This window comes from Theobroma cacao, chromosome 10 (genome assembly GCF_000208745.1).
Source record: "Theobroma cacao cultivar B97-61/B2 chromosome 10, Criollo_cocoa_genome_V2, whole genome shotgun sequence".
NCBI lineage: Eukaryota > Viridiplantae > Streptophyta > Magnoliopsida > Malvales > Malvaceae > Theobroma > Theobroma cacao.
Window position 1 is genome coordinate 176,353 of NC_030859.1, and position 12,321 is coordinate 188,673.

Consider the following 12,321-nt stretch of genomic DNA (forward strand, 5'->3'; position numbering starts at 1 on the left):
CCAAAGCTGGAATCAGCCCAAGGACACATCCCTTGGCCCTTGTTGAAGACGCAAACTGTTATAAGGTTTGAGATTGCTTCCATGCAACAAATTATTTGGTTGGAGAAAGAAGAAAGGTGAGGTTATGGCAGCTAGCACAAGTAGGTTGAATCCTAGAAACTGTCTGGTTTGATGCCTACAGAAAGGGATTTAACTCATATCTCCCAGCTTGTAGGACAAAGGCCACAAATATGCGTATTGGAGTGCAATTTTCGGGACGTTAGAAAACTAGTTAATTATAATAAGCAACGGGGATCCATGAAACTATTACCAAGTTTTTGTTAACTGACACGAAACCTCTCAAGTCTATATGGACGTTTTCCTTTTGCAGGATTTGAATATTTGTTGATGATGAGAGCTTATGTTATGTTTGAATCCATTTATCAATGGTTTCTTGCTTTCTTTTCCAACTTAACTTCCGAGGAGAAATTGCTACCATTACGCAATTGAAAATTGACTAAACCTAGAACAAGTTTTTCATTGGAGGCATGAGATTTAAGGCTATGGATCCATTCTCTCTTCTGCTTGTTTCCTTCATAACAACTAATTCCATAGATACTTGTCGTCGGGTTCTTAATTAATGTTATCTATTATTTCCCAATTAGTTCAGGAGTTGTTGAGAAACTGTTGCTTGCAATTTATAATTAAGAGCTAACCTTGTATCAATCAATGAAATGAAAATATATGGGAAACATGAAATCTTAATAAAACTTTAAGATTCTATCTCGATTGAATGACTATCTTATCTCATCTCATATCAAATTACAGTTAATCTTAATCGAATTATATTTAGTAAGAAAAATTCATTTTTTATTATATCGAAAGTAGTACTAAGTATAATTTGATGTGTTAAGTATGGGCAATAGACAAAGTCTAAATTTTGATGGATGATATACTAATAATAAGGTTGAAAGCGGTATATAAAGTTAAAAGGATAATATATATTTAACGTTATCCTTTCTTCGATAAATGTATTGAAAATGTTGGCACAAACTTTCCATGACTTGCCAAAGGGAAGAAGGTCGAGTATATGCTCGACTTGTTTATTTGATTTTAATTAGGAGATTAATAATAGTATTAAGAATCGATTGAAGAGAGAGAGAATAAAGGATGGAAAGAAATCCAAGTGATGGGGGGGTGGTTAGTTGGGGCGGGCAGTTTGCATGGAGAATTACTTTTGGAGGGAGGTGGGGGCCCCACACTTTCTCTCGTAAAATTAATAAAATTGGAAAAGAAAAAAGAAAAAAAAAATTACAGCTTTCCATCCCCACCTCCATCTCCCCATCCCATTCCCACCTAAACTAACAAACTTTTTCTGTCCCTGCAAAATAACCACAAATCGCGTGAGTCTCCAAATTACAAAGCTAGCCATCTCATCCTCTTGCTTGCTTTCCTTGCATGCACTCGTATGTAGAAAGGAAACCTGACAGGATAGGGGAAAACCATATCCAATTTATGTTTCTAAATGAAAATTATTTAAGTATGGGGTTCTGTCGATGTAATGACTCTACAACATAAAATGGAGGAACCAGCAGGTTGTAAGGTGGACATCAGACACCACAACACCATGCCGATGGATTGTAAAAATGTTGGTGTTGATCAAACTGTTGCAAGTAATCCTTAATGTTTAATGTAAAATTGATGGTCAAACTCTGGTATGGTAGACAGGTAGAGTACTGGTTCATAGATAAGACCTATAATCAGTTGCTGACTTGATACTGATTGATCACTTTTCCCTTTTTGTGGCTAAGGAAAGAAAATAGAAGGGGGGGGCTGTGGGAAAAGGGTTTGAGGCAGGCAGGCGGGACGCAGGAGGGTGCAAAATCACGCGGGACAGTCTTTTCAGAAATCAGAATACGGAGATCATGTAAGGGCCCCATTGATGGGAATCTGAGTACCAAGTAACAACCTTCCCAAAGGGGTCGATGCCACCTTGGATTGGACATTTAAGTACTAAAACTCAACATTTTCTTCCTAAGACAGGTAATAAGAACTAATCAATCAATCAATCATCAAGGAAAGGATGCTCCCCATTCCTCAACTTTCTCAGCTCTGTTCTTATCATCTAGAGTACGAGTTTAAGGGGTGTAATTACCCAGTTCTAGCCTAAATTAGTAGAATAATCACAACATGTCTATAATCATAGTGAGTAGTATTATAAATACCACATGATATGTAGGTAGACTAGGCAATCTGGCAGGCTCCAAACAAAATACTACTAAAATCTTAAACAACCAAATTTCCTCTCTCAAATCAAAACTCAAAAGAGTTTGAAGTTTGAACCAAATTCTACCCTTTTTCATATCTGTCTCTTCTGCCAAAGGTAAATCATGCTTCCCTCCGGAATTGCGCAAAAAGGGTCTCATCTCATTGTTTCCCAATGAACTAGTACAAGTTTTATTCTTCTTCTTCTTCTTTTTACTCTTTAAATATAAGAATACTATTATTACTATATGCTAATGCTGGTTTTGTTTTGCTTATGTGAAAAGGGAAAGAGAGGGAGAGAAAGAGGAGAAAAAGAGAATGAAAGTGTACGAGGACAGTGGTTGCTTTGATCCCAACTCCATGACGGATTGCCAGGCACTCATGGGGGGACTGGCCGGGGGCATCTCCACCAACAGCCAAAACAGTTTGGAAGACAATCTCAATCTCTCTTCTTACAATAATCACCAGCATGAAGATGCCTCCGCCGCCGCTGCTGCCGTGGAAATGGAAATCCAACAACACTACATGCTTGATAACAACACCACCAACAATAACAACACTACCCTGTTGATTCCACAACTAACTCAGGAGCTTTCCTATGATCAGTCCAATTGGGTTGCTGACCAACAAAGTTTCAATATGGTGCCATCTTCTTCATCCCCAGAAGCTGCTTACCCTGCAACGCCTGACCTTCTCAACCTTTTCCATTTACCCAGATGCTCTTTTCTTCCCAATTCCTCCATTTCCTTTGAAAGCGCACCTGCCTCCTCTGTTGTATATGACCCACTTTTCCATCTCAACCTGCCTCCTCAGCCTCCTGTTTTCAGGGAGTTGCTGCAATCTCTGCCCCATGGCTACACCTTGCCGGCTGATGACAGAGAGGCCAGTGGGGGCGGGGGACTTTATCATGATGGGGACAATGGGATTCTTGAGTTCAATAGGGGCATCTCTATGGCTGGCCATGGCAAAGGCAGAAATAGAGCTGGCAAAACCACCAAACACTTTGCTACCGAGAGGGAAAGGAGAGTTCATCTTAATGACAAGTACAAGGCTTTGAGGAATATGGTCCCTAACCCATCCAAGGTACACTAACCAGTTTATCACTCTCTTTCTTTTTTCACAACATTAAAACAGTTTCTTTCTTTAATGACAAGCACTAAAAAAGTTCATCCTTTTGGTGTTATTATATTTCTTTGGTGGTGGGGAAACACATTTTAATCGGCTGCAACCAAGACCGATAGAGCATCTATAGTGGGGGATGCCATAAACTACATCAAAGAGCTTGTTAGAACAGTTAATGAGCTTAAGTTACTGGTGGAGAAAAAGAGATGTGGCCAAGGAAGGAGCAAGAGGCTTAAGACTGAAGATGCTGGTAGTGCTGCTGATGCCGGGGATGTTGAGTGCAAGCCTCTAGGGGATCCAGACCAATGCTATAATTCTTCCTTGAGGAGCTCTTGGCTTCAGAGGAAGTCTAAGGATACTGAGGTTGATGTACGCATTATTGATGATGAAGTTACCATCAAACTTGTTCAAAGAAAGAAGATCAACTGCTTGCTGTTTGTGTCCAGACTCCTCGACGAGCTTCAGTTGGATCTCCACCATGTTGCTGGTGGCCACGTTGGTGACTATTACAGCTTTCTCTTCAACACCAAGGTAAATTTTCCTTAACTCATTTATTTACATTGTTTTATCCAGCATGTGTATGTTTGAGTATATCTTTGATCGGATGATCATGATTCCATGGATGCAGATATACGAAGGCTCTTCTGTTTATGCTAGTGCCATAGCAAACAAGCTCATCGAGGGCGTGGATAGACAGTATGCAGCTGCTCCACCAACCAGTAGCACTTGTCTCTAGTTTGGCAACGATGGAAAAGTTTCATATGTTTGTTTCTCAATGGGAATGAACAGACTTCAGTTGTTGGGTTATCATACATTACTTTGAATAGTACTATTAAGGATTTGCTGATACTACTTTATTTTCATTAGCATTGATATAGATGCAGTGGATGTGGTTTTGTTTTCGCTATTGCTTGGTTTCCCTTCCTCCATATATATCTTCTTTGCAACCAGCGAAACTTTGATTCACCTAGCTTTCTTCGTCTATCTTTCTTCTCTGACTTATCTGTTTTTGGTGTGCGGCTGTCAAAACAAATAGCAGGTCGTCTCCAGTGTAGTTTTGTTTAGTATTCTTCACTGAATTTTCGCAGCCTATGGTTGTCAAACCAAATAACAAAAGAGGTCTTTCACATTTTTGATGCACTATTGGCAGTGTAGAATGACATTTCTGTTGCAGTTTGATAAGAACCTTTCTGATGTGCTGTTGTACGATTCTTTGTTATTTTTCTGAAAATGGTTGGTCATTTTCCACCGGCTGGCCTTTATGGAGAATCTGGTTCTTGAATCGTAGTGTTTCAAGTAGGTTTTTTGCTATTATTGATTTAAACTTTGCGTAGGAAACTAAGTGAGAAATAAAACAGAAAATTAACAGACACACCATGATTTTTCCTTCATTGGGATGTTCTTCTCGTTGAAGTATAGATTTTTCCTGGTAACACCCATAAAGTAGTGTTTAAAAAATGGAGAAATTTGAATAGAAAATTAAGTCAAGGCTGGTAAATTCCAAAGGGCAAGGATGACTTCGATCGAGTTCATATATTTCAAATTTCAAGTGTCATCTAATCTCTGTAAGCAACCAGTTGTAAAAGTGAGGGATGTTCAATCAGTGATGTACACAAACAAATTTGCTAAATTTGACCGATTTTGACTTTGACCATTTTACTTGCATGAGCGGTATCAATTTCGAAGTTGGTTAACCATGAAAAGAACCATTACAAGCTGTGGTGGACTCGAACAGAGAGTGTTTTTTGTTACTTCTTGTAGGAACATCTTGGTGACAAGGTTATGGTAACTCAAGCTTGATCACTTTGCCATATGATGGTACTTGGTCCACAAGGAATATTCAGTTGATCAATTATTGTCTTGACATAAATTTCATTCCTGCAGAAGGAAGTAATGGAGAGATGGAAAAGGTTTGAAGCAAGCGTTTCTCCAAATTTCTTTGAGGTAAACGGGTGAGTAAATTCTGCTTTTGTTTGAAGTAGATGGTCTCATAATTACCATAGTTGTGGTGAAAGTAAAGACATGCTTTACAATCTTTCTTTTCATACACCATTGCTTCTTACATTGTCATTAATATGAGCTGCATTGATTGTAGTGAGTTCAGTATATCCTTCCTTTTGCCTAAACAATATCTTGATCAAAGTATTTCTCAACTAAAAATTAAAGGATCTTTGCTTGACAAGCATAGACTTTAGTCATCAACCAATGTGTTCTTGTCGTTGAATTCAGTGTTCAATGCAACGGGGCTTTTTGCCAAACTAGTCTCCTTAGCAAAATGAATTCTTTTCTCTATTGTCTTACCTAAAATCTAATCTCTGGAGATACTTAGAGATCTTTCTTTACCATGTTCATTTGTGTTGTTTAAGCTGATTTTTGCAGTTTTTACCTATGATTTCTTGAATCAAATAATTCTGCTATGCAGATTCATGTACAGGACTATGTTCTGTAGAGCTAGGTTGCATTGCTACATACTATATTTTAAACTATTTTTCTGGCTGTTATAACATATATCATATACCAATCAATGAAGTTGATTCTTGAGCATTTTGTATACACCATTCCTGTCTATGGCTTTTGTGTTCAGCAGTCAATACATGCTAGTTAAAATCCTAGGATTTACTGTATTAAGCGATGTCCTTATTTCTTTCTTCTATTCTTCTTTTCATATTTTCCTTTTTTTTTTGAGTTTCAAGGAGGGTGATTTGTTTTGTTTCTTCATAACACATTAGAAACCCCGCATCCTGGGCATGAACCAAATGAAAAGCCCATTTATGTGATTGGCCTCAGTTTGGACAGTGAACCTTGATGGATTTAGCTTTCCTTTTGACTATTTGGTCGTACATAGGAAGATTCCAAGGGCAGAGGAGGCAGGGGGGGGGGGGGGGGGTGCGGCGGCTGTGGGAATCGAACCTTGGACCTGAACCCTCTTAAAGGGGGTAAATAAATGTTGATAGTTTGAGTAAAGTGACATAGAATTGCTGTCATTGTCTTCCAAGAAAAGCATCTTTCAAATCTTCTGCCTTGCCTGATCTTCTGATCAAAAGTTGTACACCTAATTTTGGTGTGAACAATGACTCAAACAAATATGGCAGCATCAGATAATTATTGGCTGCTTGTATAGGTTACAATCTTCATATATAAATCAAAATTCTCCCATGAAGAGAAGTTCTATAAGTGCCAAACTTTGTTTGACAAATTTTTTCCTCCTATAAGTATGGCCTCATTATTGCCTGTTTAACTGAAGACTTGGAATTTTCGGCTTGGTGGGAATTGTTAATGAACCAGGCTCAACTTTTAGTTAGTTTACAATAAAGGTTGTCAAGATGTATGTAGGATCACTTGCCATTCAAAAAAAAAAGAAAAAAGATGTATGTAGGATCTATCTCTCTCTATCTCTGATTATGTGTGTCTGCACATGGTTACTTCTACATAACTGTCAATGAGTTTATCAAGTATTACAGTGTTGCCTTCATGTGCTATCATAAATCTTTTCACTTTTGGAGAAGTGTGATTAACAGTTCAATTATAATAGGCTGATGAATGCACTAGTTGCATCTTTGATAATTCTATGAATTTGTGATTACTGCATGAAGCTTCTTATGACGAAATACACAGTGTGACACTGCATTTAGTTGTCGATAAATTTAAATCTGAATGTAAGGTATCATCCTATTGATAATCATTGGAAGCTGGACTATACACAACTGTCTGTGTATAGACAAACTTTTACATGCTATGCTCATCGCTCTACCCGCTCACATTCCATTGACTACCTGATTGTGACATGTCCTTCATGGAGCAATCTTTACTCCTTGACCTAATTCTTTGGTTCTGATCAAGTTGTGACAACTAGACTTACTTTTTGTGTCTTAGAATCTCATCATGAGTTGTATTTCCAGTTCCATGGTTATCACTTATCACTGCTGTAGTCGTCAATCTAGCACTAACGAAATGTTTGATCGCAGTGATTTTGATTGTAAATGATTCTTTTTCCCCTTCAAACTAGATTTTCCAGAAGCGGGACTGTCACAAGAAAAGCAATATCAGAGTCAGCAGCATCTTTATGCAGGATAATTATATTCTAAGCTATGCTTACTTGATATCTCTCTAGTTTGAAAGTTTATAAATTCACACTAATTGGCTCATAAAGTCACCGATTTATGGGTTGAGTGCCATGCCAGTAAATGTACATTTTTGGCATGATGGAAACCTTAATACATCCTAAATTCTTTGGACTAATTTCTCTACTACTTCTTTCATTTCGTGGGTTTGAAAAGGACTTTCTCTACTTTCTGAACGGTAATATGGCATCAATTGCAGTGGGAATGACTTAAAGTCTTTCTTTATATCTACCGGCTCCAGTCACATGCATATCCTTTGTAATTAGTCCCTTTTCTTTCGAATATTCTCCTCCAACGGACCTTAATGTTCCATGGGAATCTGGAGCTTTGCTTAATTATGTTGTCACTGTTGTGTTCGCAGTGTCTCTGGTATTATTGAGTGGTTTCAGAAATGGAGGCAGATATTCTGAACCATTGCATTTTAAAAATTCATAGAGGCGGCCATGTTTGTCACTAAACTTTTCACTTAAACAATGTACAGTGGAGTGATTGAATAGAGAATCAACTGTGGCAACCATTGCCACGATGTCTCTGACATACAGATGCCAGAATCTCCTAAACAGCAAAATATTCTCCTTTTTAGCCACTTTATCCACACATCTTTTCGTTTTTTGGCTGATGTGAAATTGATAAAGTTTGATAAAACCGAAAAGATCCATTTAGACTCATAATTGTCAGTTGATCCCTAAGGATAAAGGAAGTGATCATTATCAAGTTTTTCCCAAGAGTAAAAGCCATTCAGGTAGAGCTTGTCATAATTTCAGAGAAATGAAGATCAAACAAATCAGAATACTCCATGAGACGCTTGCATGTTCTATTGAAGACAAGGAGAAAGCATGAATTTTTAGGGAATCTTCCATTCTGATAATCTTTATGTCTTCTCCACTTTGTATATTGTCCTAATTCTATGCCTTGCTTCACTTTAGACATCTTTTTCCTTGATTGCTTACTGTAAGGAATTATAAGAGCGTGTAATAGACTAAAGTAAAATAAGACATTTACTTTTTGACAGGGCTACCTGCTCAAAAGACTGTGAAACTTGGCATAGAAGGTAGAAGAACAGCGGAGAATGCACCAGATTATAGCATCCCAGCTTGGGAAAAGAAAGGCTGCAGGCTCTGATGGTCTAGCCTCAATTCAGGCTTCAGAACCTAGCTGCTTGCAAATGGCTTTATGCCATGATTTGATACTTGTTGATGCTGAACCAGAAACAAATTACCTTTGTGCATTCATCACAGTACAGTTTGGCATGGAATGGTACCAATGAAAGCAAGTTAGATGCTGCAGCAGGTGCAATGTTTCCCTGTTTGGAGGTATGTCCATGTTAAATTTAGTATTTTACTTGACTTTGTTTAATAGGAAATCAGAAACCATTAATCTGAAAGCCTTTTTTTCTCTCCACCCTGATCTAAATCTGGTGTTCCCTTCATTGTGGAAATTTTGTATTGAAACTGTTACAGCAATTGGACTTTGTAGAGAAAATAATTAGCAGTTAACAGGCAAATTCAGTATTTACATAATCCCTTTAGGGCACTGATTTTTGTCCAGTGCCTTTACAACTCTAGCCAATACTTAACATATGATATTGTTGACCTTTTTGGTTGAAAAAAAATTTTCAACTAGACTTAAGCCTCCTCATTGTACATTACAATATTTAAGAGGCACCTGGACCTGAGTAGTATCAATTTACAGTATATGCTGCTAAAACATTTCCCTGCATGCTGCAATGCATCTTTTTTTTCTTTAAGAAAAAAAAAAGTTACTATATATTACATGGATGCTATCACGAGTAAGCTATTGGCTTTTGAAATATTCTTTGGCCAGGAGCAAGCAATGCCAAAGGGTCGTAAGTGGATTTTCTCTGGACGAAAAGTTCCCACTGTGGGCCATAATGGGCTTGCCATTCTCCCTGTGTAGAATAGTGGGGAAGGTATTGCTTGACCCCAAGACGAGCTATCTCACAAAATTCTAATATTCTTTTGTTCTGAATTAAGATGTGGTCTAAGCCATCAGTTCCTGTCGAGGAAGGTACTGCGGAAGAAAGGAATGCCACTAAATAGAAGACATCTTCTTCTGGTATAACAGCAGAGGTTCTATTGTCCCACCTGTAATCAAGATTAATAATACTCCATTAATCTAAGATACTCATGAATCTTAAGAGATGAATTACTCATTTCGGGTGAAATTTTTACTTTGATTTGTTAACGGGGTAGATGAGGATGGGGCCATTGCTTGTATCCGTCAGGATATTGCCAAAGACTTCTTGAGCAAAGCTGTGGACTTTACTTCTGGGTACAAGAAGATTGAGCCATGGATGTGGAACTTCCCACAAGCCTTTTGACCTGAGTTTGATCTCGGAAATGTGAACCCTGTCTAAAAACTCGATGTATGGAACTTCCGACATGAAAAGTGTTGATGGAATATGGTTCAACTGAGATAGTGAATTCTTAATTTCCTGCACAGTGAAAGGAGATGAATAAGTGCCCCTTTTATCTTTTTATTTGTTTCCAACTGATGGTTGGAAGAGTGGCTTTACCTGATTCACTACAGCCATTTCTTCTGGGTTGAAGTACTTTGCTAATTCTAGACAGAAGAGTGTTCTTCCATCCGACTTGAATTGGCTGGCTTGTACTGGGTCTTGTGGATTGAAGGATGATCTCCAGTTATTCAAGAGACCAGTCCTGTTTATTATCACAAATCCTTCAATATAGTCAAACGTGCTCTCCCCAGAAATTAGCTTCTCTTGGTCCCTGGCAAATGTGGCAAAATCGGTGTACAGCACTCTAATCCATTTCACCTGTTCAAGAGGGAGAATTGTCAAAAGAAGTGTACTTTCTAACTAAAGCAAAGACATTTTGGAAATTGTCTTCCAGCTTAATGATTGCCATGTTTACCATTTCAGGTGCTGGTTCCAGGGATATTCTTGCCCGTGTTATGATGCCAAACTGACCGAGTCCTCCAAGAACACTGTAAAAGAGGTCGCTGTTCTGCTTCTCTGAGCAATTCACCACCTCTCCTTTCCCTGCACTCAAGTACAGTCCATACATCAGTTTATATACCATGACGTTACTTCTTTGTTTTTCCTCTAGAATGATGGATAACCAATTGTCTAAGCATGTTTTACGGAACATGGGTGAAGTTACAACATGCATTATGGAAGAACCTACCAACCCCCTAAAATTTCAGTTTCGAATGAATTTTTAAATCAGACAAGACAAATATAAAGTTACTGTTCTGATAAGTTGCCTAAGTGTCACTCTTATGTATATCATGGATGCTGGTCTCATTAATGCTGAATTTTGTCAGCATATGATTGTCCTTGAATTTTACTTTAACAAACCTGTAACAACTTCCAGTTGGTGAACATTGCTGATCTGCGGTCCATGACGAAATGCTTGTCCACTGATCCCAGCATTGGACAGAGTACCGCCAACCGTTAAATGTAGGTAGTCTGTCCAAGATTTTGGTGCTAGCCCATGCCTTAGGCTTTCACGCAGGATATTTATCCATAACTCACCACCAGAAACATCCACATAGGGGAATTTCCCAGCGTGAACCTGCATTTTAGGGCCTTGGAGTGATTCCATGTTGATCACAACTCCTCGGTGGGCTTGTGCCTGGCCCTGAAGTGAGTGGCCATGGCCTCTAGCTGCAACTGTGAGTTCTGAACGAGGACCCATCTGCCAAATATGCTTCACCGTGGTGGCAATACCAGAAACAGACTTGGGGTGTAGCACTGCCAACGGAAGGAACCTGTATCTATTGCCAAAATCTTTTGCTGCATGGTCAACTTCTTCAAATTTGAAATGTCCATCAATGGAAAGTGTTTTTAGTGAAGAAGGAATGCTGGGAAAGCAGAGGTTGATTTTAATGGTTATGCAGCTGAGGAATAAGATCATGAAGCTTCTTAAGAAAAGCATGTTCGTTTTTCTGGGAAAGCTAACTAGTGTGTAGCTCATGGTATCTTCGTTTCGTATGTGTTTTTTTTTTGGAGGGAATCGAGAACGAAAGACTTGGAGTCTCCTATTTATGTGCAAAAGCAAAGGCAAAAGCAAGAGGAGAGGTGTAGAAGAGCCAAGGAAGCGAAGAAGTGAGGGGGGGAATTTAAAGAGGAAGGTTTGGGTGGCCGAGTCAACCTATCTTCAGTTGTTAGAATCCGTATGAAGACCGCCTTCTTGGGTGGGAGAGTTTTAGGATTTTCTTTCAGTTGTCCTTTTTGGGCTCTTTTGTTTATAAGAGAAGCCATCACACATAAGCCAAGTTGAAGAGAAAAAGTTACAAGAAAGAAAGATTTTCACAAATCTTTGCACTTTTTCAAACAGTTGCAACCACAATCCCACCTTTTCCACCAAAGACAAACATGTTCCCAAAATTTTTTCTGATTAACCTTATGTTTAAGGATTCCTTTTTTTTTTTTCCCCCGTTTTTAGAATAACAAGCAATGGCTTTGCTCAGGGAGTCGAATGGCCCCTGTTTCTCTGCCTCTTATGCCAGGGTATTGCCTTGCCTTGCCCATGCCCCCAATCTCACTCCCATGAACGATACGAATATTGAGTGCTCCTCCTTGAATCCATCACTGTCTTAATGTAGACATCACGTATCTATTTTCAGATTTGGATGAGAGGGACTGCCCTTGATTCATTTGAGAGATGGCCGAGTGGGGCAGCGAGGGGACCCTGGAACACGTGAATTTCAAATGCTTATGTGCTTTATGGTAGAAGCTCTATGATTGGTCACGTTGGGACCCCTTTTGGAGCGCAATGCAAAGAAATGAACCAGGGGATGACAGCTTTGGGCAGGCACAGAAAAGGCCCATTCTTTTGGCAATCTGCTG

The 12,321-nt window shown here is 38.9% G+C and overlaps 2 protein-coding genes across 3 annotated transcripts; one reads left to right on the forward strand and one right to left on the reverse strand.

Annotated features, from left to right (window-relative positions):
• On the forward strand, positions 2,247-4,273 carry LOC18585728 (transcription factor bHLH91). Of its 2 annotated transcripts, none has more exons than XM_007008694.2 (4): positions 2,247-2,427; positions 2,529-3,327; positions 3,478-3,897; positions 3,995-4,273. In XM_007008694.2, the coding sequence occupies exons 2-4, from the start codon at positions 2,563-2,565 to the stop codon at positions 4,100-4,102; spliced, it is 1,293 nt and encodes a 430-aa protein (XP_007008756.2). In that variant the 5' UTR covers positions 2,247-2,427; positions 2,529-2,562; the 3' UTR covers positions 4,103-4,273. The 2 variants fall into 2 exon arrangements, with proteins under 2 accessions (XP_007008756.2, XP_007008755.2); XM_007008693.2 differs by having other exon boundaries at positions 2,247-2,362.
• Positions 8,999-11,809, reverse strand: LOC18585729 (cytokinin dehydrogenase 6). The gene is made up of 5 exons (XM_007008695.2): positions 10,828-11,809; positions 10,382-10,509; positions 10,024-10,284; positions 9,680-9,942; positions 8,999-9,592 (listed from the first exon to the last, which is right to left on the reverse strand). Exons 1-5 carry the CDS (start codon positions 11,444-11,446, stop codon positions 9,271-9,273), a joined length of 1,593 nt encoding a protein of 530 aa, XP_007008757.1. The 5' UTR covers positions 11,447-11,809; the 3' UTR covers positions 8,999-9,270.

Bases quoted from the DNA above. Each gene is read 5' to 3' on its own strand.
- LOC18585728 (XM_007008694.2), top strand. From the start codon at position 2,563: ATGAAAGTGTACGAGGACAGTGGTTGCTTTGATCCCAACTCCATGACG. The intron at 3,328-3,477 runs GTACACTAACCA...GCTGCAACCAAG, and splicing joins TGGTCCCTAACCCATCCAAG to ACCGATAGAGCATCTATAGT. The intron at 3,898-3,994 runs GTAAATTTTCCT...CCATGGATGCAG, and splicing joins GCTTTCTCTTCAACACCAAG to ATATACGAAGGCTCTTCTGT.
- LOC18585729 (XM_007008695.2), bottom strand. From the start codon at position 11,446: ATGAGCTACACACTAGTTAGCTTTCCCAGAAAAACGAACATGCTTTTC. The intron at 10,285-10,381 runs GTAAACATGGCA...CCTCTTGAACAG, and splicing joins TGGAACCAGCACCTGAAATG to GTGAAATGGATTAGAGTGCT. The intron at 9,593-9,679 runs GTAAAAATTTCA...TCTTGATTACAG, and splicing joins TACCCCGTTAACAAATCAAA to GTGGGACAATAGAACCTCTG.